This window comes from Psammomys obesus, unplaced genomic scaffold (assembly GCF_907164565.1).
Source record: "Psammomys obesus unplaced genomic scaffold, mPsaObe1.curated_primary_1811, whole genome shotgun sequence".
NCBI lineage: Eukaryota > Metazoa > Chordata > Mammalia > Rodentia > Muridae > Psammomys > Psammomys obesus.
In genome coordinates, this window is record NW_026596091.1 from 6,589,102 (window position 1) to 6,614,660 (window position 25,559).

A 25,559-nucleotide genomic window follows, 5' to 3' on the forward strand; every position below is an offset into this window, starting at 1 on the left:
ATAGGGTTGGTTGTGCCCTGAAAACATAGAAACTTAGTGGCATTTCATCATGCACTGATACAGAATAAACAACTCTTCAGCTGCCTCAATACATTGATGAATACATCCACAAGAATCATATTCTTCAGCACTCCTAAAATATTTAAATATATGCCTTTGTCAAAGAGAAAGAAAAGCTCATGTGGCCGTGTTGGACCATTGGACCTTAGAATTTCTTTCTCAAAGTAAACTTATCCCTCAAGCATAGTCAAACTGCATGGACCTACAAGCACTAGCAAAATAACTAAATAAATTAACAATTTTGTTGTTTTTTTGAGACAGGGTTTCTCTGTGTAGCCTTGGCTGTCCTGCAACTCATTCTGTAGACCAGGCTGGCCTCGAATTCACAGATCCACCTGCCTCTGTCTCCCAAGTTCTGGGATTAAAGGCATACACCACCACTACCCAATTTTTTCTTTAAAGTGGAGTCATTTGACTCTTAATCCCCATTTCAATGGAGAACTTTAAAATTCTGATAACAGTCCGGATCATATTTTAGAGCATAACTGACTATGAAACTTATTCCCAGAGAATATTTTTAAAATGAAGTATCCGTGAACTCTGAAGTACTCTCATCCCATGAAGCATGGCATCCTTTATAAAAATGTAGATCTCAAGCCTGGTGTGGTGGTGCACGCCTTTAATCCCAGCACTTCCGAGGCAGAGGCAGGCAGATCTCTGTGAGTCTGAGACCAGCCTGTCTACAAAGCGGGTTCAGGACAGCCAGGGCTACCCAGAGAAACCCTGTATTAGAAAAAAAAAAAGTAGATTTCAGTGATGATCATTGACCATAAAATCTTGGAAACAATTTTGAATAATTGGTACCCTTAGAACAAAAAAAAAGCTGTCTTGTGAAAAAGTTATACAATTACTAAGAAATTTCCTCATGCTGTGTATAATCATCTAATCTGGAGAGAAATGAGATTTACTTTGATTATATAACTAGCACAATTTTGAACAATTCTTTAAGTGGTAGTATTTAGCTAGCCTTTATGGTTATTCTATATTCTCAGTACCTCAGAGTAATTTCTACTAATTTCTCAGAGACGTTAACATTGTCTCCCTAGATCAGTGGTTTTCAACCTTCCTAATGCTATGACCCTTTAATACAGTTCCTCATGTTGCAGTGAACCCCAACCATAATTTGGTTACTGTTATGAATCATAATCTAAATATCTGATTGCAAGATATCTGATACACGACCCCAAAGGGGTTGCGAACCACGGGTGGAGAACCTCTGTTCTTGAGTGTTGTTCATCTAGCTGGGGTGTGTGGGGGGTAATCAGGTGCTGGCCGGTGCTGGCCGGTTTGAGAAGAAACTACGCCAGTACTTTCACATGGAGGTTAGCCTTTTAATTTCAGTGGCGTATTGTTGCCATATGGAATGGTAGGGATAGGTCTAAAAGGGATATACTGGAGAGAGTCCTACCTGCCCAACTGCCCATGACCAAAGCCACACTTCTGTGAGCTAGGAGAGAAAGGAGGGGAAGGGAGCTACAGAGGAGGATGAGAAGACAAGACATGTTCAAATGGAGGAAAGAAGCCGTGAGAAGTAACAGGGACTAAACAAAGAAGGAAGAAAATAAACTAAGAAGAGGGTCTAGTATAAAGAGAGAGGATCAGAAAAGGGCACAATCAGAGGACCAGGGTGAATATGATCAAAAGACATGGTGAGTATGTGTTAATAAAACTATCACGATGAAAACACTGTTATGAATAATTAATATAGGTGAATAAATTTTAAAACTGAAGCCACATCTTGAGAGATGATGGTGGAGTTTCCAAAGCTGTGTCTCTATAGATGTGAATGCATAGACGGAAAAATAACCTAAAGAAACTTGGCAGAGAAAAGAGAGAACTCTGGAGAATTTCTTAGGTCAAAGACTGTTTTGAGAGTTCCAGCTTGAACAAGAGACAATGTGATTAACCAAGAAAAGATGAAAGAAAAGGAAAAACAAGTATGTTGAGTTTGAGAGGCTGTGATGTGAAATAGAAATACTGGGCTCTATACTGGATTTAATATCCAGGAAAACATAACAAATAGTTCATTATGTTTAAAACATTATTAATCATTCTGCTCACTTTCAGGAATAGCCACGACTGTAATTGTTTGAAAAAGTATAACCAAGACTCTATTTCAGTAATCCAACATCCTCTGGACCTCTCCTGCTGGAATCCACACTCCCTCTCTGAAGGAGAGCTCTAAAAATGGAGAGCTAGAGAGAAGAGCTACAAAAACTGGTGGCCGTCACCAGTCAGTGCCGTTCAGGTGTAATTAGTGGCCCAGTTCAGCCTGTGTGGAAAGAACATCACCACAAGGTAACATGCTTTATAGCGTTTAATGCCATGGTTTAGCCATTAAAAAAAGTATGTGCAAGTTATAAGCAAAATGTGGCATTTCTGCATGACATCAACACTAATAATAAACTGTGTCACAATCTACAACATCGCCTTCATCATCATCATGAGGCTTTGCTTTTTTCATACATATAATTATTCTGCTTTATTAACACACAAAGAAATAAACACAATTAATTCCTTTTTTAAACCAAGAAAACAATACCATTTTCATAATAATAAACTTTGTGGCCCGTGGATGAAATGACACAGCATTCTTTTTACTGATGACATGGCTGCACTAGAGTTAAAGATAATGCTCAGGTAACTGCTATTTCTTGAGTATTTCTTTCTGCCAAGATGTGCTCTAGGGGACCTACAGAGATTCACATTATATGAGATTTAACAATATCTCATAACATGAATTATTTACAAATTATAAAGAATATTATTAAATGAAAATCCAGCCATTCCCTTTTAAGACCTAGGATTAATCTTTCCATAAAGTGCATTATAACTCCTTAAGTATAACAAGGACCCAGAAATAAAATGGGGAAAATAAATATTATGCAAGCAAATCTATATTTTATCATCATATTAAATTTTCCTTCTGAAAATATAAATAAAATTTTCAAAACTAAAGAGCAGGAAAATAATTTAATCTTCTAATAAGCACTTATATGCCAGCATTACATTCTAAATGTAGTTAGGGAGTATCCAGGTTATTGCCCAACAAGAATTTTTCCACACCAGTAAGAGGCCTGGTTGTGTCAGACACTTTAACTGCAGTTTCTCCCTATAAAACTACTGCTATTTTTGTTTTCAGTGAGCATCCTAGGTAAAGTCATCATGGCTATTTGGGGCACTTTATGCCCTGTGGCCACACCCCTGTTATACTCCCCAGCAGAGAAAGCTGGTGGTACATTTTTGTTTACACTAGTCTCTCTCACGAGACAGTTACATAAATAGTCTTCCCTGAACCTTCTTAGATTAGCCAACGTCTTTGGGTCTTATAGTTAACTTAGGACATTACTCGCCTACATTCCTGATACTGTTGAGGGTTTAAATTTAATCACCAACCCTTCATATACTACTTTTAAGACATTCCTGGAAATTGAGCTGTCTTGCTTAGCCTTATGTTTTTCACTAGTTTGAGGCTTTTTAAAAAAAAAAAAAGCCATTTATTTACCCAATTATTTGGTCCAACAGGTAATATAGGACCTTAAGGGTCTTGGGTCCAGAATTTCATGTTTGAATCCTCTCTGCCACATTAGTCTAAATATTTACACACACACACACACACCATTGATCGAACACAGCATTACCCACAAAGCAGCTGACTCCATTCTGTTTCTGTCTCTACACTGAGCTGGACCCTTCTTTCCTGAAACTCCATTCATCTGCCAGTCTCAGCCTCGGTCAGCCTCGGCCCTGAAGGATGGCCTTGGTGGGTCAACCTGTTACTCTGGTGTTCACAGCTGTAAAGTGGGTGTAATGATATGTAACAGGGTGTGGAGGTCGAATACAATGTTCAGAAAGCACCTGCCAGGGTAGAGGGCCTCCGTGAGCGGTTTCCTTTGTTAGGTCTAGGAAACTCTCCTCTGCATGGGCATCCTAGGAGATGTGGTGCCAACCACATACTCTTCTCCAGGGCAAAAGGGTATGTCTATGTTTGCCTGAGCAACAATCTTCTCCTTATTCTCCTAGCCATTTCTTCCTCAATAACTACTTCTTTAAGAGAAGGATCAACAGCCAATGTCTACCTCCCTCCCCCCCCCCCCCAAAAAAAAAAATATGATCTACTATTGTATCAGTTGAGACCAAGGTTCATAGTCCTATCTCTGGAAGAAGGCATTTCTCTTTTCTCTGCCGTTACTTTGATCTCCTCCTCTCCCACTACCTCCAGAACCCCGTGATTTGGCCCCCTGGCAAGCCAAGGTGTGGGAAAGGCAATGGGCATGGATACTTCCGACTGTCAGCTGAGGAGAAGGTAGGCGTTAGGATGTTTCTGGAAAGTCCCCCTCTTCGTTCTGGTAGGACGGTGGCTCTTCCCCCTCGACGGCAGCTTCTCTCTGCTGTCTCCACTCCCTCTTCTGGACCTCACAGTTCTGGCTGGTGGCTCCGTAAGACATCTTCTTCCTGGGACTTACGAAAGCCTCGTGGTTGAGTTCTGTCTCCTCGGCCAGTTCATCTTGGTCAATGATTCCACATTTCTCCTCAGAGAGATTCTCAGGGTCAGCCCAGTCCTGTTTCTCCCCAGAAGCAAAGACCGCATAGAAGATGACGCCGCCGTAGTGCACCAGCGCTGCGATGAGGAACACACTCTGCCACTCCTCGCGGGTCTGACAAAGGAAGTGCCGGTTACCGCTTTAAGCAAGAACAGAGCTAAAGGCCTCACCCGGGTGAAAGCATCTGCCCCTCAAAGGCCACATTGTGCTTCTGGGAGGACCAACATCCAGAATCTACACTTCATTTGAGTACTTGAAAATGAAAGTTAAGACCACAGTGAATGCCATTTTAATATAAAATCTATATCAAAATAAATACATAAAAAATGCAGGTCATATGGGGTTGAAGGGATGGATCAGGGGTTAAATATCCTGGATGCTCTTGCAGAGGACCCACGTTCATTTCCCAGTACCCATAAGGTAGCTCTCAACCATCTGGAACTCCAGCTCCCGGGGATCTGCTGCCCTCTTCTGGCTTCCATGATACATATACACAAACGGACAAAAAAAATCTTAAAGTAAAAAAATAAATGTAAAAACCACAAAAGTTCAATAAAGTACCACACACAGCCTTAAAGGTTCAGGATGTTTTTATATTGTGTCTATATGTGTTTATGTTTATGTTTATGGCTGTTTTGTCTGCATAGAGGTCTTTTCCTACACGTGTGCCTAGTGCCCATGGAGCCCCAAGAGGGCATCCGTGATATTCTTGTAGAGGTCCCAAGTTCAGTTCCCTGCAGCCACGGGGTGGCCCACTACCATCTGTACCGGCAGCCCCAGGGGATCTGATACTGGAGTCGCTAATGGTTGTGAGCCATGCATGTGCAGGGACCTGAACCCTAGTCCTCTTAAGGACCAGCAAGAGCTGTGAGCTTCTCAACCATGTCTCTAGTCCCCTTGAAGGCTCTTAGGAAAGCTCATTAATGTCATTTATTTTCTCCTAAACAATGTGGGAAGCTTTGTGTGTGACATTCTAAGTAATGAGTGGAAATGGGCTGCCCAGTTTTAGCACTTAGAATCATAAAACCATCTTAAATAAATCTTTCCTTCCAGGTTGGCTGCCTGAGTTTCTTCTTTGTGTCTCTAAGCAATCTCTATGGCCTTTTTTCTCTCCTCCTAACATTTATTTCTCAGCCGAGAAGATGTGCAACTAGATAACCATGAGTCCTCGTGTCATCAATAAAATAAACAGTAGGGCAGGAGAGAAGGAAGAGGAAGAAAGAAGGAGCAGCTGTTGAAGGACACACATGCTTAGACCCTCGGGCAGCCCCTGAGATCTCCACCCTGATATCGGAGCCACAGAGCAGATCACTACCTTGTGCTTCGTCATTGCGCCCACGATGAGGGGACAGACCATTCCGGACAGGGTTCCCACTCCATTTGAGATCCCCATGAGAATGCTGGCATAGCGTGGAGCGATGTCCAGGTGGTTGACATTGAAACCTACGGTGAAGCCAAAACCTCAACGTCAGAGTGGAGAATAGAATGCCTAACACCTTTTGGGGAAAGAGAGGCTTGCCCTAGAGCTCACCAATCAGCTTCATTTCCTCTAGAATATGTTTAATGGAGATTCTATCAAGAGGGTCTGGCTAGACCATGCCAGGCTGTGCCTGCACAGAGCAGGACTATGTGTACTATTAGCAGTTTCTGCACGTTCTGGTAGGGAGAGTTACAGCAAGTGTGCCTGGAAGATCTGGAACTCCAAAACCAAAACCAAACAAACCCGTGGCCTAGACTGTGTTCATTCAAAGCAAACAATCAAATCCTATAGAACAGAACTTTGTCTGCCAAAGGTCCTAAAAGTCCTCCATAGATGAGTCTGCCTCAGCGGCCACATGATTTATTACAAAGGACATTTTCTAACCATTTGCATAAACATAGATAGGACTGGAAATTTATAAAGGATCTTCATGTTTCAAATCTGTATATTGGGGTTCAGAGCTTATTTCCATTGTGTAATCAAGTATAGGAATAATATTACTTTTTGCCTATAAAAGGTGCTATGACATGAAACACGGGAGAAATACAAATGTGCAGGCCCGCAGTAGACAACCATGCTCTTCTAACCACACTATACCATGGTGAGTAGGCACGCTATGCTACCTGCGCAACACTCTGATAAAAAGCCACTGTTACTCTACATCATATCATGGTGCATATTACTCTAACCACACTTCAGATGCTGGGCTACAGCTGTTGCTGCTGTTGCTGAGAGGCATCTTCCTGCAGCCCTTTCATTCTGGTCTTCTATCAGAGAAAATGCTGCTGGAAGCAGCAAAATGATAAACTGCCACTGCCATCCCACTATACGGAGAAAAGAGTAAATGACATGAAGGAGGAAGAGGATGGCAAAGCATTGAAAGAAGCTTGAATCACTAGAAATCAGCTCTGCCCATACAACCCAGAGGTGTATTTTGGAATTAGACCCCAACTCTGGTAGTTTACCTGAGTTGATAATCTGGACTAAAGATTTAAAACCCTTGGCCCTCAGTGTCTTCATCTATAAACTGGACTGACCATTCTTATAAAACTGTTTCAGGAATTAAACTAAATAATAATTTACGTTAAGTAATTGGTAACTAGAAGTAAGCCAAATTCAGGCCTTTCTCCTTCTAAATATGCTTAATACCACTTATTTATTCTGTTTATTTAGAAATAGTGTCTTAGTCTCGAACTCACAGACTTGAGTTATCTTCCCACACCTGCCTCCTGAGTTCCTGGAATCACAGGCACACATCATGTCTAGCAACACAGGAGTGTTAAGGTGTCGGCAGCCACATGTCCCATTTACCGCTGTCTTCTCTCCACTGGGGAGTATCTGGCCTTTAGGAATCACTCAAGTACTCGCAATCATTTACCAGCTTAAGTTACAGAAAGTATAGCAAAGGATTGTGGGATTTGTTTAGTCATGCTTCTGCTCTCTTTCATTTTGTGGGGTACTTTTTAATATGTTAAGTTGTCCTTTGACAAATTCTTTTTGGAAAATGAAGCTTAGTTATCTTATTTCTGGTTGCGTGCACATGAGCACAGATGCCTGCAGAGGCCAAAAGAAGGCATCGGACCCCTGGAGCTGGAGATACAAAGCCAGCAAGCACTATTAACCACTGAACCATCTCTAAGTCCCGCCCTGTTGTTTGACAATTTCATACATGTATATATTACAAACTGATTACTCTCACCTGCCACCCCTATGCAGCTCCCTTCTCTACAAATCTCTTTCCCAGCTTGTTTGTTTTGTTTCTAGCACCTGCTGAGTCTAACAGGCTCCCTGTCTGAGGTCTAGAGCTGTCCATTGAGCCCTGGTGGGCTTAGCGGGGAGTCCACACTGGAAACGGTGACCCCCTCTCCCAGAATCTATCAGGGCAGCCAACAGTTGAGGGAAAAGGGTCGGGCCGCATTAGCCCTTCACCAGTCACGACTCATTGTTGGTTTGGTTTTTAGTTCTCTGTTCTGTGAGGAAAAAAAGAAAAAAAAACTACAAATACATTTTAAAATAAAAGTTTCATTCAATCTGAGTAATTTTTTCTCTATCTACATTCAGGGAGAAATTTTTTTAAAAATTCCCTCTGCAATAGATACACCTTCTCTTTTGGATCAAAGTACCAGACCAATTGGGACATAAAACAGCTAGGAGAATAGTTAATCTTTCTGTGATTTGAATGCAATAAAGGCTTTATTAGAAAAGAAACCAGAGATAAGAGGCAATTAATGTGAATGTTGAGCATTCTGCTCTGATACAAAGCCAGCCTGGGGCGTTTGCACCCAGCTAGGGAATTTGAGGAAAGCCGTTAGGCTTCTGTCCACACAATGCTGGTATTCAGATGAAAAATCAGGGTTAGAGCGGGACACTGATAGATCTTTGCAGCACATGAAAATATTACATGAGGTCGCAGAGAACTATAGGCAACTGAAGAAGGCTGGAAATAGGAGAAGTAGTCTTCCCCACGGAAGAGCACACCAAGTCCTTGTCCAGCACCAAATGATCAGCCTTGGAAACATACGTACAGGTAGCATTTACAGACTGAACAGTTATATTACATAGAACCACACGTGCATACACACATAGATGCGTGTGCATGTACAGATGTATATCCTTATACATACACCTGCATGCAATAACAATTAGGAAAAATAAAATAGGCCATGAATTTGGAGGAGAGTGGAGAGGGGTATCTGGAAGGGTTGAGAGAGAGTAAAGGAAGGGAGAAATGTTATGACTAAATTACAATCTCAAAGAAATTTTAAAGGGGGAAAAATGGCCAACAGGAGGTAAGTGTGTTAAGGCAGCTGCCATAGTCGGAAGAATGGTCTGTGACTTGTTGTGTTTTGCTTTAACCTCTGCTCGAGAATTAATTGGCAGTCCCAAAGAAAGGAAGCAATGTGAACCTGAGGGTTTCAGGATTTCTGGGGACGTGATATTAATCTCTTTTGGATAGCAGACCTATCAAGAGATTTCCTTCGTCATCCTCCTGGAAGCACATGGGGATGTCTGTTTTCTCCCTAGTCAGCATGTCGACTGCCACCAAGTAGGATGGCACACGCTTGCAGTCCAGGGAGGCAGAGGAGGAAGAATCCAGAGCTCAAGATTAGCTGGGGCTGTACAGGAAGTCGACATCAAGATGTGCTACATAGAAATACTGTGGTCCAAAAGGGCCAGGAGGTGGGTGTGGCCAGGGATAGAAGACTTACCTAGGATATACGAAGTGTTCCTCCCCAAAAGTGAAAAATTTTTAAAATGTGGATATTGGTCAGGGTCACTCGGCAGTGCTTGTTGGAAAAGCAGAATCTTGTGCCCCACTCTGCACCTAATAAATCAGAAACTGTCTTCTGCAGATAGATATTTGGGAAGCGCTGGGCCCATAGTGTAGAGTAACCGAACCATGATAACAGTAAGTGCTTAAAACTATGCTCATCATCGAATGCTTGGTAAAACCTTTGACTAACTTACTTTCCCTAGCACATAAATTCTAGGAGGACAAAAACTGTTTAATTGTTCAGTGCAGTACACCCCGTGCCCATGAGAACCCAGGGCTGATGGATGATCCCCAGGGCTGACTCAGCAAGTAATGTGAGCGCACTCACGAGCCACCTCAGGGCTTCCTCCTGACAACCCATGTGCCTCCAATCTCCAGATCAGAATTTAAATAATTTAGCAAGTTGTTCAAACACAAAAAGCGGTCAAGGAGGGTCTCAGACCCAGTTCTGTGTATTCCAAAACCCAAGTTCTTGGCTGCGAGCTCTTTGAAAACAGACTTGCTACACCTACTGATGAGCTCTGTTTGCTTTGATAGATACTTCAAGCCTCCATCTTAGGGTAGTTTGGGAAATGGATGTATTTTTCTGTTCTGGCGTATTTGTGTTCTGTTTGATACTTCAGGTGGCCTAGGGACAAAGAAGGACTTGGAGGCAGGCAGATCTGTGTTTCTGTCTTTCCTATGCCACTATGTGATAATGGGAATTATTATTATCATCATTTGTATTATTATTACTATTACTAGTCAGTAAAATGGTGAAAAACTCAGTAAAATGCTGCTACCAGCACTTGCTTCACAATTTTGTGGGACAGATGCAATGATGTAAACAGATAACCCATTTACATTCTCACTTGGAGAGTTTCTGAAGTCTGTCAGCATGGTGCTCTGTGCATTGCCCTCTCCATACAGTAAGTTTGTTTCCGCTCCTGTCAAATGGAGACTTTAATAGCACTGAAACCCCCAGGGTAATTTGTGAGTGGGGCACGCAGAGGGTTTGAGCATCCTCAGCATGGAATCCGCTCTTGATCACCATAAGGTCGTGTGATCATCTTTATTATTCTCACTCGCTCTGAAGGTCTTCCACCCCACTCCAGACCTGCATCTTCTTGTTTGGAAAGTGGAAGCAAATGAATGACACAAAAACTTACTGAAAACTGTAGATAACGTTCTAAATGTATCCAGTGCTTATGACCATGTGTCAAATGGCATGGCCACTTGAGCTAAAGTTAGCTGTGCTCCAGCAGGAAGGGAGCCTGTCAGGTAGGGTAACCTGGGGCTAGCCTCAGACACATGCCTGGGCTCTGTTTATGCCTCAGGGAAGTCAGCTGCATGTAAGTGCTTTCCCATGATAGAATTAGCTGGGACAATCCCAGCTTGAATGGGCTTTAAGCCTATTAAGACCCTAGTTCTTATATCACCCTACTTGATGAGACTGTGCAGTGGTCCTGTCCTTTGGGAATCCCTAGACTATTAAATAAAGGACAATTCCCTTGTCCTTCCTTCCTCCTAAGACTTGGTGAATCTACATATATGATTCAGAAACCCAGAGGACACTTTACCTGAAATAGCAAAGCCACTAAATCCTACAGCAAGCACCAAGAAGGAGATTGCCACTCCTTTGGTATGGGAGAAGCCAACCACCAGGAGCAAGGTTGCCTCCATGCCAAAGCCTGCAAAGAGAAACAGAAGAGGAGCTGTCATGCTTCTGTCCGTCTGTCAAAGCTGTTGACTTAACACATGAAATGAACCCATATTTCATGAACCTGAGTTCTTAGAACATACATCTCAGCTCAATATCTACAATATTCCCCAATGGTCATGACTGCATGATCATGCAACTGCCAAGATGTTCTATGAACTTTCTACCTTTCTGCCTAGTGCATCTTGAACAACAAATGGTCCCAGTAGGTTCAATTATGGCTCTGGGATGAGAGATATAAGTAGTTAATCCTTGGGTAGTTACTCCTGCCAGTCTGAATGCAGCATATACACTTAGTGACCATTTTTGACTACTAATGTTGTGGCCTGACATAACATGACAACACACTTTAATATTTTCTTCTAAAAATCAAGTAGCTATAATTATAATCTGAAATAAAAGTTTTCAGCCAGGTATGGTGGCTCAGTCCTGGAAACTGGGGCCAAATTAGAATGATCACATATTTAAGGACAGCAGTACAAAAGTGGGTGTGGTAATGCATGCCTGTAATCTCAGCTCTCGGAAGGTAGAGGCAGGAGGATCGGTGGTTCAAGGTAAGCCTCTGCAATGCACTGAGTTCAAGACCAGCCTGGGATGCATGGGATCCTATCTCAACAAAAACTCTGCAAACTGCCATGTGTAATCCTAGCACTCGGGGAGACAGAGGCAGGCGAATCTCTGTGAGTTCCAGGCCAGCCTGGCCTACACAACCGGTGCTACACAGAGAAACCCTGCCTCAAAAAACAAACAAAACAAAACAAAAAACCCCACAAACTCTGTAAGATATTGACACTTGCAAAGTCCTATTTGACATGCAAATAAAGGACCCTAACACAATGCCCTAAATCTTCATCACCTGCCCACCAGAGAGTAAGTCTGCCTCTGCCATCCTTCAGTCTCCTATATAACAGTTCAAACAAAGGTCAGACCAACGGATCTCTGCAGACCAGCAACTGGATTCCTGGGGTACCAAGTTCCTCATCTTGTCTCATCAGTCATGCTCTCCTCCACAAGGCTGTGAGGTCAGAGTGCCCCAGCTCTTGTATCTCCCCGGATAGTTTCATTTGTGAAAGGGTCTGATCCCTCTAAGCTGGAGTCGGAGCATGCTCATACCTTCCTCTGTTTAAGATCACACTCATGACCACGGAACCATTGGTGGTGTTTTCTCTACTGCCCACCCAGTCACCCTTGACCTCAGTCTTTCCCTTGGAAAGGGCAACAAATTGTGCAATGGGCTCAGACAACCCTGTTACCTTGCACGGGAGCTGCCGTTTCAAGAAGTCATTTTAGTTTATCTCAGTGTTGTTGTTTGTGTGTTTGTTTTCCTGCCTGTAAACTTCGTAGCAGAGTCCCCACTCCACAAGGTGATAATGAAGATTAAGATAGTACATGTGAAGACCTAGATAAATGCATAGCACTGAAAGCATTCAAGAATGCGCACACTCAAAAGTCAGATGGGGAGACCAACCCTGCCCGGACCACATGTCCTGGTGGGATTGGGCCAGAGACTAGAAGAATCCTACCTTGGACCTGGAACCAATGGCCCCAGTGGGAGTGAGTGGGATAAGCAACCCCAGCCACCCACCACCCACTTTGCATGAGGCCACAGGGGCAGCCCAGGCGAGGTGACCACCAGCTCCGATGACCACCAGTCCAGCAGCAGGGAGTCCAGACAGGGAGGTAACTTGAGATGACCAGCAGTTTAGTGCCAGCGACCATGGTGAAGATGACCCCTGACTGGTACCATAACGCACAGGCATGGCATAGCACTCCTGAAACCATGCCAGAGATGACCCCAGATACCCAGAGATGCCAAGAGCCACTAAGAGGAGCTAGTAAGTGGTAGAGAAATGGAAGAGAAAGAGAAACAGAAAGATGAATGGGTACACAGAAAGGGGTACACAGAAGACTGGAGACTTGAGGGTAGTGAGGAACAGCCTGATGTGAGTAGTCAGTGACCACAGTGGGGTCCTGGCCTGTGCTGCCAGCGGGGCCCACATCTGGGTCCCCGGGCCTGCAGCATCAGGGGTCTGTTGCCACCAAAGGCCAGGCAGACGTCCCTGGTCTGGGCTGCTGCCCAGGGGTATGTGATGACTGAGGGATGGGGTGACCCCACCCATCACCTAGGCATCGTGGGAGAGCCAGCCCTGGGGGGTGTGAGACGAGGAGAGCTGACCCAAACCCCAGCCTAGTGTTTGGACGACTGGGCTCCACACATCACCCAGAGACGCCAGAGTAGAGCCGGCCCTGGTTTCTGGAGTTGTGGTATCAACATGGGAGAGATGGCCCTACTCTCACCATGCAGTGGCACGGATGAGGGAGAGATACCAACCTCCTCCCTTGCCCCTCAGCACCAGTGGCAGGTGGGACACTTGGCCCTGGGGTCATGGGAGCAGGAAAGCTGTCCCTGCCCGTCACCAACTGCAACACTCAGGAGAATGGGTCCTGCACCTCACCTGGGCACCATAGTAGAGCTAGCCCTGATGGTACTGGCACAGATGGACATGAGAGCGGGACAGTTGGCTTTGCCCCTTGCTGGTTGCAGCACTGGATTGGCCAACTGGGGCAGGACAGAAGAGCTTACCCTGGTGGTGTGGGTGCTGGAGAGCTGGTGGGCTGTCCAGCTCAGACACCTCTGAGGCCCAGATCCAGGGCTTTGAATTGGCCCACCCCAACATCTACCCCATCGATGAACTGCTAGAGTGCATTTAGGGACCAGTTCTACAGATCCAAAACCACAGGATCTCCATGACACAGGGAAACAACAGGATATCCAAGAGGAGTCCCAGTGAGGTTCCAGTACTGATGGAGTAGCAGAAGCCAGAAGCCTCCAACCAAACCAACAACTCGCTGCAGTGAACATTTGCAAGCAAAGAAGCAAACAAAAGGGCATACCATGGGACACACTGTGACACACTACAGCTTCCACAATGAGATTTTTTTTTTCTCTTTATCTTTTTGAGGGAAGATTGCAAGGGTGGAGGGCAGGTTTGAGGGGACAGAAAGATGAGTGAGATTGGCATGCATGATGTGAAATTCACAAAGAAGCAACAAAAAGTTTAAAAAGTCAGAAAAATGAAAAGGATTCATTACTAGTTTCCCTGACTTCTTATGTGCAATAAAAGAACTTCCACTTTGTCTTCACAAAATCAAAACAAAACAGAAAGTAAATAAACCAGGAAAGAGAGCAGCACGCATGCAGGGCAGTATAGGTGAAGGGGGCAGTGTTTGGGTATCCCACTCATGAGCACATGCCCTTTGTGTTTTACCCGAACATGTATGTACACATAAAAGGAAGAAGAAAAGGAAGTTAACTATGTAAGCAGCTCTGAAGTTGACGGGCATATTGAAAGGATCAGTAGCAAGCAGGCACACAACCAGAAGTTATATTATTTTGGCTTCAGAACTAATGGCAGAAGTGTTTCTTTGGTTTTAAGCATGTCCTGACCAGCCATCAGCTAGGTTATCCTGCCCCAGATTGCACAAGTACTCGATACATGACCGCTTGGCAATGAAATGGTGCACAGTATTTAACTATATATACAAATGTACACAATATTTACAAAGAGATTGACTCAGAGGTCCTCAGGATCCATTACAATGTCTAAATTCAGTCTGACCAAGCCTAATAGGGTTCAGTCTTGGAAGCTAAGCAGGGCTGAGCTGAGTTAGTACTTGGATGGGAGACCAAGTCTGGGCTGGCTCTAATGTAGGCTCTGCAATTCTGTTTGGAACAGAGATGCTGATTCTACAGAACCCACTCGAGCCTCTTGTCACAATACCTCCGCAATTCATGATCTTTCTGACAGCAGTTGTGGTCAGAATCTTCCTGCTTCTTAAATAATCAGCCAGTTGTCCTCCAATCGGTACCACAATTGTCATCACCATGTGTGGAACAGCTGACAGGAGACCCACCTGGAAGGAAGAGAAACAAAGAGCCAACTTAGATTCTTCTGAGAGGTCTTTACAAGCCCCTGCTCACCCCCATTACTCAGTCCCACAGCCATAACCAAGTTTAATTATCTAATGTGGAACCCCAGGGGGTCTGAACTTCATAACCAGTAAGCAATGAATGTGGGTGATTCTGTGCATGGGCCAACTGTCTTCCGCATCAGACTGATAGGTCTCTGGGGCCAGAGACAACTCTTACTGATCACAAAGGTCCCAGAATAAGGTCTAGTAGAGGAAAAACCATCACACAACTATGCTGGTTCTTCCAGTCTCTGCTTGAACTATCAAGACTGTAGCTAGTCAGACATAGACATCAAGACTGTAGCTAGCCAGACATGGACACCTGCTTCCCTGCAGTGCTTTCTCTTGAAAGGAATTTTTGTTTGTTTCATGATGGTTAATTTGTTTCACTAGCAAAGACTCCCTGAAACACAGGCAAGTACTGACAATGGTTTTGGGCATTGAAAGAGGTTCTTTCTAAACAACCATTACTGCCTGCCTAAATACTAGCAACTACTGCTACATTCACCACTATGGGAAAAAAAGAGGCTGGTCTGAAACTTAACCTCAGTGTTCTCTCTGTCACCCAATGAGCAGTTAATTGCATTTATTTGTTTGTTTGGGGGGAAGAGGTCTTGTCATAGCACATGTGTTGAGGTCAGAGGACAGTTTACAAGAACTGATAATTCTATCATCTGAGTCCTGGGGACCAAACTATGGGTAATCAGACTTGACCCGAAACACCTTTACCCGCCGAGTCATCTCGCTAGCCCACAATGAGTGGTTTATAAGGAGAAAAACTCACTCTGTCAAATCTTTTTACCTTTGAACTAATAGTCAGTGCCTGAATTAGCTTCAGAGGCACTCTGAGATTAGATAGAGCCACATTCTTTAAAAGCAGATTAGCACATATTTGATCCTTACTAAGAAGAAATTAAGTAGTCAGACTATTGCCTGACCTCTGGGATGCTAAGTTTCAGAGAATTGCTACAAATGATGCAGCCATTTTAACTATTTCATCGTATCAAGAAAGGACTAAGAGCGTTGGAAGCATCTGTGTGTTTACCTTACTTATTGCAAATCCAAAGACCTCCTCAAAGTAAGCAGGCTGGCTTATTAAGAGCAAATAGAAGGTCCAGCTCCTACAGAAGTTTGCCACGATGATGGCATAGACAGGCAAGGATGTGAAAAACCTTCTCCACGGTGTGTTGAATTTCTAGGGAGTAAAATAGACAGGCAAGATTTCAAGCGAGGGCACTGAGGTCTGGGGAACATGAGGTCTTGGTGCGCACAGATAAGCACTAGGGAAACCGGGACTTTTACGCAGGTAGGCTTGTCTCTTCAATGGAACAGGGCATATGTATACCTGTCTTCTACCCAGAAGGCTGGAAGGAGATGTCGCTAATAACCTGGTGACATTTGTCATCTGTAGGGCCAAGCCACACCCGCAGCTCCCAGACCAAGCTTATCTTGGGCTCTCCCTGCCTAGATCTTTTGGCATTGTTTCTCAACCAGCCTCACCAGAGCTGTCACATGGTCTTTATAGTCTGGTGACCTCTATACCATTTGGCTGAGACCACACCGGATTCTAGTCCCCTAAGCTACAGAACCCATCTTCGTGGTAGAGGTCACATGTACTTTACAAGAAAGTTTCAATACAGCCATGCCTTAAGCTTTATTGTGCACATGGGATTGAAATCATTGTTACCAGAAAACTATTTTCCAAGACTGTGATGTACTTAAATATGTCTAAAGTAAAATGCCCGCTGTCTGACTCTACAGGTTTGAACCAGCACCAGCCACTGAGTTGTGCTGAATCGGATTTCCTTCTTGCCTTGTGTGGATGGTTCCTCTGCCAGCTGTAGTGTTTGCAGGGACCCCACAGAAGGTGATACAATCGCGTAGAGAAACACACATGGGAAAAAGAGCAGGATTTACCTTCCACCTGTACTTACACTTGGACTGGCCAAGTTGGCCCCTTCTCCTATGCTCGTCTCTATGTAGGTCTTTTCTGCATCGGATATTGTTGGGTGAGCAGCTGGACTCTCATAAGCCTGCAGCAGCCAAAACATGTACCAAATAATCCCAAACATGCCTGCAGACAAAAAACAAGAGGCTCAGTGGCATGGCCTCATTGCTCCCATCTCTATAGCTGTTAATTTTTTTCCAACATAGTATTTTTATTGAGTATTTGGTAATTTTACATAATGTACCCTAGCACACTCACATCCAAGTCCCCCCGGGGCAGTGCCCCCCTCCTTGTGATCTCTCTCCTCAAAGAAGAAGAAACAAACAAAAAAAAAAAAAAAAAAAAAAAAAAGACAAAACAGAAAGAAACTAACAAACAAAAAACACCTGAACTCCTATTTGTGTTGCCCATCCAGTCACTGGAGCATGGTTAGACTCCCAGGGGCCAGCCCCTTAGAGAAAATTAAGTCCCTCCCACCCCTACCCTACCAGAAGCCATCAATGTGGAGAGCTACACTTCAACATCCTTATCATAATTTTATGAGTTCTCCTTGATGGCTATCTGTCTAGGTTGTTGCTGTGTGTGTGTGTGTGTGTGTGTGTGTGTGTGTGTGTGTGTGTTCATTGAGAAGTATCTTGTTGGTTTTCATCTTGTTAATTGATATCTAAAAGGAAGACAATATTCTGCTTGTTTAAAATGCCACGATAAATATAAGCATTAAATTAATCAAAAGCAGGCTTCCCATTTGTATAATGAACTGATGTTTGTATTTCTATTTTCACATTCCCTTAAGCATACCCTTATATAGTAAAATATATCTCTGTGTGTCAACACATGGACTCATAAACCAAATCACTCACCGTAAATGTAAAAGACGGAGGCCCAGCCAATGTACTGTACCAATACTCCAGCAAGGGGCATAGCAACGACTGCCCCAGCATAGGAACCTGGAGGCAGAAAAGAGTCTTATCATATGATTCTTGTTAGTCCAGGTAACACACACACACGCACCCCACTCAGGAAGATTCCATGCTGACAGGAGAACTATCTCCATCTTCCTAATGGGTGCATTTTAAAAATAATTTCTATTAAAAATTACGGGACACCAGTATTTTAGGTGATGTGGATTCCTGCTCTGTGCTCTAACTGACCAGACTAAAAATCAAAATGGACTCACTAGTTCCAGGGTTCTACATCACCAAGGCAAAGCTAAGCTATTAATCAGATTTCCTTTAAGAAACCAGAAAAAACAACAGGCTAGTTTCCTTGGGTTATGACAACAGCCTTCTGAATATCCCTACATTGATTCTTACATTAAAAGGGCCACCTGATGCTACCTGGTGATTTTTCTTCTGTCCTGGGTTTTTACCCTGCTGCCATACACAGAAAGTCACTGAAATGGTCAGTCTGCTTTTTGTTCTTAGTTTCTGCCCATGAACCAACCTCTCCTGCTTGGCCCTTTTGCAACAACCATTCTGTCTTATGAACTGAACTGTTAACAAGAAAAGAAAAGAAAAGAAAAGAAAAGAAAAGAAAAGAAAAGAAAACAGTTGGGATCTTTAAATTTAGACAGTGGTATTTTTGTCCTTTGATGTTTCTTGCTCTGTGAACAATATACTTTGTGGGCTTACATGAGGGTGTCTGTCTTGTCTGGGGAGACTAAAGGTGGCCACCTGGTTTCCCTATCTTTTGTAGCTCCTGGACATCAGCTAAGGAAACTAAAGCCATGTAAATTCCTGGTAAATGCTGAGTGAATCAAAAAGTTCCTCTCTCCTCCTGGGCCATGAATGAGAAGATGTTCCTTAAGAAAACTGATCAGCATGAAAGCAAAGTTCATTCCCCATATCCAACACTGAGCAAGATCTTTAGGAAGTGGATGATGCTCCAAGGAAATAGAAAAATATCACACCTGCTTAAGCTGGGCCTTATCTCTAAGACAGGTGCAGCCTGGAACCTGGAATATGACTGATATCTAAGGAAGTAGAGAGACTCATTCAGAGATAAGATAGGAATGAAATCTCCACCTCTTGGGGTTGGTATAGGATGAACTATCTTGTGTACGTCAAGATGCTCTGTAAACTGAAAGTGGTCACATAAATGCCAACTCCTAATACTTTTATTATGTACAGAACAGCAAAGCATGTGTTTTACTTTGAGACAGGCTGCTATATGGCCTAGGATGGCATTGAATGCATTTAGTATGATTTTGAACTCTTGCTCCTCCTGCCTCCACCTGCAGGTGCTCCATCATCTGTCCTTAGGGGGTACTGCAAACTAGAAGCACACTCTTAAGTGAGCTGAAACCCCACCACTGAGGCTCACTGATTTTAAACCTCAGAATTCCTCACAGCAATAAAGCAAGCACTCCAGATTATACATTAGCAATGAAATCTCTCCTTCCTTGTCTTCTTGTCTTTCTCTCTATCTCTGTCTGTCTCTGTCTCTTTTTCTCAAAGTGTGTGTGTGTGTGTGTGTGTGTGTGTGTGTGTGTGTGTGTGTGTGTAAGGTGGTCTTCTGCCCTGGGGAGCAGTAAGTGAAGTTTGCATGATACAAATGTGTCCTTGAGACAGAGAATCAGAAAGAATGACTGGCTACAGTGCATGCTGTATGCTAAACTGGGCCAAGCATTCCAACCCAGGATTTTTTTTTTTTTTTTCTGAGACAGGGTTTCCCTATGGAGTCCTGGCTGTCCTGGACACACAGGCTGTGTAGACCTGACTGGCCTCAGACTCATAGAGCTCTGCCTACCTCTGCCTCCCTGATCGCTGGGATTACAGGTATGTGTCACTGCACCCAGCTGAACCCAGAATTTTTATTCAGCTTCTTTCAACCTGATAAGGAATATACAAATATTCTCCTCCATTTTATGGGAAACAAAAAAAAAGTAAGGCTAGAGAAACATGAGTTGCCTGTGGTGACAAGAGTGTCAGAGCCCAGACAGGATCTTTCTCTGATTTTTCAGCCCTGTCTCCTCTACCATCAAATGCCAACAATTCCCCACTCTAAGAAGCATTCTGTCATTGTGGAGAAACTATAACCGACCCAAACTGCTTCCCCTGTCTATCAAACTCTTTCTCCTCTTCAGTCACAGCTTCAACATTGTCTCCTATCCCACACTCACAGCCCCTTTAGCATATTCCAAGTATGATATCCAGCCCTCAGGCTGCCCTAGAGGGCAGGGTAGATGTTAGCACCCCTGTGCTCTCCACTGAGGGCAGACAAAGCCCTCAGAGAGTGGTGTGCCAGGGAGAAATGATGAAGGTGAGCAGGAGTGGGAGAGATTCCTGAGTTCTGGTCTTACTAGCCATGTTAATTTCATCCCAGTTTCCTCAACTCTAAAACAATGGGCTTTGACCCATGTTTTCTAGAGTCTCTTCCAATTCTGGTATCTTTTGAGACTAAGGGAATTAACTTCCATTTCAAGTTTCCTTTTAGTGACCTTTTTTCCCTTGACTGCTCTTTGAAACAAAGCCACACCTTAGCTGGGAAATGTATTAAGGCTTTCGACCTTGACCAGGTTATCCTTGAGTCTTTAAATCATCTTTAAATCAGCCCTTTCAGGGCTATAAAACCACTCCGAGTGGGGAGTGGCTACTAGTCACTCTCATTCTGCTGTCAAATCAAAACGAAAGGTCCTGCCAATCAGCTATCGTAGAAAGTAAGGCCAATGGTCATGCCACCCACAGTCAGCGGGCAGACTTTCCTCTTCTGGGGTTGGGCAGCTTTGGCAGGGTGGAGATAGCCTGTGGCAATCAAGAGGCTGAGGACAGGTCAACGGTGCACTCTTGCAAACCAGGCATAGTTAATGTGCTAATGATGATTTAAAGGAGATACATGGGCAATAATTAGAGAATGAGTGGGGCTACAGAGATGGATTAGAGGCCAAGAGTAGTGTCTGCTTTTCTGGAGAGTCCCAATCCCTAGTGCCTACATGGCAGCTCACAACCATCCCTAACTCCAGTCTCAGGTGAGCCAGGGCCACCTTCTAGCCTCCATGGGCACCAGGCCTACACGTGGTGTGTTCAGGTGAAATCCATACACGTAAAATAAATAAACAATTTTAAAAGAAAAAATAAAAACATTCATATTAATAAAGACGAAGATTGACTTCTCCCCTCGGTAATCGGCCTATCTTAGGAACAACATGATAGTCTGAAAGCAATGGGTAGGTTGAACCAACTGTATGGCTCATCAGGTTAAGGCAACTACCACCAAGGCTGATGACCTGAGTTCAATCCCCTAGACCCACATGGTAGAAGGAAAGAATGTCTAAATATGCCCTGGCATATGTACACGCACGCACACACACACATACCACACACATACACAAATAAGTTGTAATTTTAAAAACAAATCAGATTGCTGGGTGTGGTAGAGTACACCTTGTAATCACAGCACTAGAAAAACAGAGGCAGAAGGATTTTAAGTTGGAGGCTAGCCTGGATTACATAGCTAACCCTTTCTCAAAAACACCCTCTAAAGATCAAGTTCCCACAGACATACCAATCTGAACAACTATTTATGTACAAACCATCTTCATAACTGAAGAAGTCAGCTGAACTGCACATGACTAATTTTTTTAAAGAGAAAACATTAACAGCTTCAAGAATTCTTTAAGTATGTCTTTTAAAAAACCTGTTATGTGGAGTCATGCTGATAAAATATTGGCTCACAGAAATAGTGAAGTGAGAATTCAGACATTTCATACAAAGAAAGGGGCTTCGGTTCCTTTGGGAGGAATCTGAGTCCAGTGGCTGTCTACTGCAGTCCACTGGTTGCCTAGACTGTAACAGTAACTGGCACACAGTGACCCAATCTTCACTTGGTTATTGAAAATGAGCCCCAAGCCAAAGGGAGAGTGGGGATGTTTTTTATCTTTTTAGAATAAAGACAGAGGAACAGAGCATGGAGGTTCACCATGTAATCCCAGCTCTCTGCAGGTAGATGTGAAAGGATCACAAATTCGATTTCAGACTGGGCTTTGTGAAACCCTGCCTCAAAGAAAGGCAGCAGGGCTGGGGAGATGTCTCAGAGGGAAAAGCACTTGCAGCCCAAGGCTCAAACTAGGCTTAGTGCTGAGCACCTGTAGTTCCAGGGTTCCTACACAAATTTGGGAGGCAGAGACTGGAGAGGTCTCAAAGCTTGCGGGTCAGCTAGCCTGTCATATGCAGTAACAAAACAAGAAGAGACCCTCTCTCAAACAAGGTGGAAGGTGAGGACTGACACCCAAGGTTTTACCTGGCCTCCACACATGCATTATGACATGTGCACACGCACACACACACGCACACCATCATCCACCTGCACACACACATACAGAAAATAAAAAGAGTCAAAAGTCAGGGGCTAAAGAGACAGATGGCTCTGCAGGTAAAAGCACTCTCTTCTCCTGCAGAGGACCCGGGTTTGGGTCCCACAGCACACACGGCTGCTGGCAACTGTAATTCCAGTGCCAGGGGATCCAATGCCTTCCTCTGACTCCTGCCATTACTGGGAACACACATGGTCCACAATCTTGTGCAGGAAAAACACTTATACAATAATACATGTTTAACACTTTTTTTAAGAGTCAAAAATTAATTATGAGCAAAGCTAAATAAATGTTTTTTTACAATAACACTCCCCAAGAACATTTGACTAAAAAGTATTCCAAACTTTGTAATATAACTGTAGCCTTTTTTCATAGTAAATGATTCCTTTAAAGGCTGAGCTTATTTTCATACTTGTGGTATAATGCAACTATAATGGTCTGCCTTCAGAAAAAAGTCAGACTTGCCTGAGTTCTAATCCTAACTACCTGGCCATATTGTAATTTCTGCAAACTAAGATAATTTTGCCTTCCAGGACCCTTCCCCTACAATAAATGTTTTAAATGCATTTTATAACTGTGCTGGAAGCTCCCATTTCTCTCACTGGTAAGGCCTGAGATAAGCCCTTGAGGACACTGATTTCTCCCAGCCATGCACAGAAGAGATGGCTTGGGACGAGGCAACCCAACAAGATAAAGTTCAGAGACCCCCAAATTGAAGTCATGTCATCACCTGAGAATCACTACTTTCAGGTAAGATGGATGGACTCCACTTCATTTTTTATGTGGAATATAAGGCCCACAATCAAGTCTCTTGGTGACAGTGTGTACTCAGTGGTTATGTGGAGCAAGGAAAGCTCTATATCACCAGCCAATTGGCCTCAGCTCAGCTCTGTGAATGAGGATCTTTGCAACCTCACACAAGGCATTGTACTTTTGCTTCACTGTGAAAATAAGGGAGAGGCAGAGCTTGCCAATCTCATCTTTCTACTTTAAAAATATTTTATTATATTCTTATCTATTTATTTTATGTGCCTATGGGGGGCATACGGAAGCCATGGCACAGGGATGGAGGTCACAGGATCACTTATGAACGTTGGTTCTCTCCTTCTACCATGTGGGTCCCAGGGACTGAACACACCCACGGCCCAAGACCGCTCAGTGAGATAGAGACAGACCCAGCACCACCAACTACACCTTAGGGATTCTGTCAGGTGAGAAAAAAAAAATAGGTTCTTCTGAAGACTCTTGGTAGACGTCTCAGTTACTTGAAGCCAAAATCTTCAATTCCTAAAGTAATTAATGATTCTAACATGCTTACCACAAAAGGACGTTGTTGCTAGCCGGCTTCTCTCCAGGGGAGGCGCCCACTTGCTCCACATCCCGTGGCAGGCTGGATAGGTCACACCCTGACAGAATTAAACAGTGATGATCACATTTTTTCCCAATTTCTTTTCGTGTTTAAAATGCAAATTCTGCTGCTTTGCACAAACTACAATATAAAAATATAGTTTGTGTGCACTGTCAAATAGAAAGCCGATGTGCCTCTCAAATGTTTATGTTGAATCTAGTCCTCAGTGTGATGGTGTTTGAATATAGGCATTGGCGGTAACAAGGGCACAAGATGAAGAACTCATGAATGGAATTATTGCTCTTACAAGAAGAGACCCTAGCAGCACTGTTGCCCACCCGTGAGGTGAGAACACAGAGATGACTGTCAGTCTATGAACCAGAAAGCAGGTCATCAGTCACTGAAGGCGCTGGACTTCCCAGCCTCCGGACCGGACCACGAGAAATGAATATCTGTTGTGTCTGATACTGCATTACTGATACCCAAACAGATTTTTAACAACATTAAATCATATAATTTAACTAATCTTGACTCATAGCACCAATCCTGACATTCAAAGATATAGTACAAATAGAAATGTGGTAGAGAATCAGAGAGATGTCTATATCTATATATCACATAATTAAAGAATATAGATGTAGGAAGTGACTTCCACCCGCAGCCAGTTTATCTCATTTCCCTGCACAAACCCCGAGGCTTAGATTCCTGAAGACCAGGTCTCAGCCGTGGTCTTCAAAGCTGCGAATGTCACATTCTTTCTGCCACATCACTAGTTGTCAAAGTGCAGGGTACATCCTCCTAACAGGACTAAAGCTGGATTGGAGCGCCAGCAACAGTCTAGACTTGTCTTTCTTTCCTTCTCATGGAGGGTGTCTGGAAACTGAGCCCAGGCCTTGGCATGTTCTAGACATACATTTGATCACCACTATACCCTTAGCCCCTCTTAAGTTTTGCACTGCAACAGGGCCTCACTAGGTTTCCCAGGAAAGCTTGAAACGAGATTCTCCTGTCTCAGCCTCTTCAGTAACTGAAACCACAAGCCTCTATCACTGCCCAAGCACGGTCTCGATTACTGCAGGTAACCTATGTTTTACATCAAAATGTCACTACCACACCCAACCCATAGTTTCAAAGATGTAAAAAGGGGGTCTCTAGAGAACGCTGAAAACTGACAAAAGGGGCTTGACTTCAGGACTGTTGCAAAGCACAGTGCTTTCTCCGGCAGTGCTGAAAACTGTAAAGAAGGTGTCTCTCCTACCTCCACCAGACCCTGCAAAATCCTCACACACATGACACAGCCGTAGTGTACCCTGGCCGCAGAAGGGATAAACATGTTCAGAGTTGATGTCAAGAAGATGGCGGCTCCAAAGACCCTAGGGGACCAAAGCACTGTATTATTGTCCAGGATGATAATGATGGCTAAAAGCACTTCAGTTAAACATCAGAAAACATCCTAAAAGTTCATGAGAGAGCATAGGAGAAATTAAGAGAAATTAATTCAGAGAAATAGACAGTATGGCAGAATCTGGTATGCTCCCAGCTTAGACCCCTGGGATGCTCAGACCATTTGTGGTCACATTCATGGAAGCCCAGGGATGTCCAATCGCATGATGCCACAGAAGGCCACAGAATGGCTGTACTAAAGAGAACTTCTGGTACACCTACATCCCACCAGATTTCAGCCAAGTGACCCTTCCTATCTGTGACTTCTGCATGTCTGGGGTTGTGCCTCCTGCTTCCCATTATATTCTCAATAGCCCAAAAGAGAACACTGACGATTCAGGATGTTGCTTGAGACCTGGGACCAAGCTGTGAACCTGTCTTACTCCCCAGTTCCTGACGTAGCCAGTTACTCTCTCCTTGACATCCGGAGAATCTCTAAGAAAGAAGGAAGAAGACAAAAAGCAGGCACCATTCTCTTCT

At 43.8% G+C, this 25,559-nt stretch overlaps 1 protein-coding gene and 1 long non-coding RNA gene across 2 annotated transcripts in view; one reads left to right on the plus strand and one right to left on the minus strand.

The window, feature by feature from the left end:
- The first annotated feature begins 2,186 nt into the window (after positions 1–2,186).
- Positions 2,187–4,879, plus strand: LOC129691700 (uncharacterized). The gene is made up of 3 exons (XR_008722533.1): positions 2,187–2,358; positions 4,283–4,366; positions 4,637–4,879. It is a non-coding gene; the product is annotated as an uncharacterized LOC129691700 (long non-coding RNA).
- Positions 4,207–25,559, minus strand: part of Slc17a8 (solute carrier family 17 member 8) — a 40,248-nt gene continuing 18,895 nt past the window's right edge. The window contains exons 4-12 of the mRNA XM_055627873.1: positions 24,895–25,009; positions 23,607–23,694; positions 17,838–17,924; positions 16,964–17,103; positions 16,075–16,224; positions 14,840–14,972; positions 10,918–11,028; positions 5,920–6,047; positions 4,207–4,718 (exon numbers count right to left, since the gene is read on the minus strand). Of these exons, the coding sequence (XP_055483848.1) occupies positions 4,374–4,718; positions 5,920–6,047; positions 10,918–11,028; positions 14,840–14,972; positions 16,075–16,224; positions 16,964–17,103; positions 17,838–17,924; positions 23,607–23,694; positions 24,895–25,009 (1,297 nt within the window). The 3' untranslated portion in view covers positions 4,207–4,373. The remainder of the gene's footprint in view (positions 4,719–5,919; positions 6,048–10,917; positions 11,029–14,839; positions 14,973–16,074; positions 16,225–16,963; positions 17,104–17,837; positions 17,925–23,606; positions 23,695–24,894; positions 25,010–25,559) is intronic.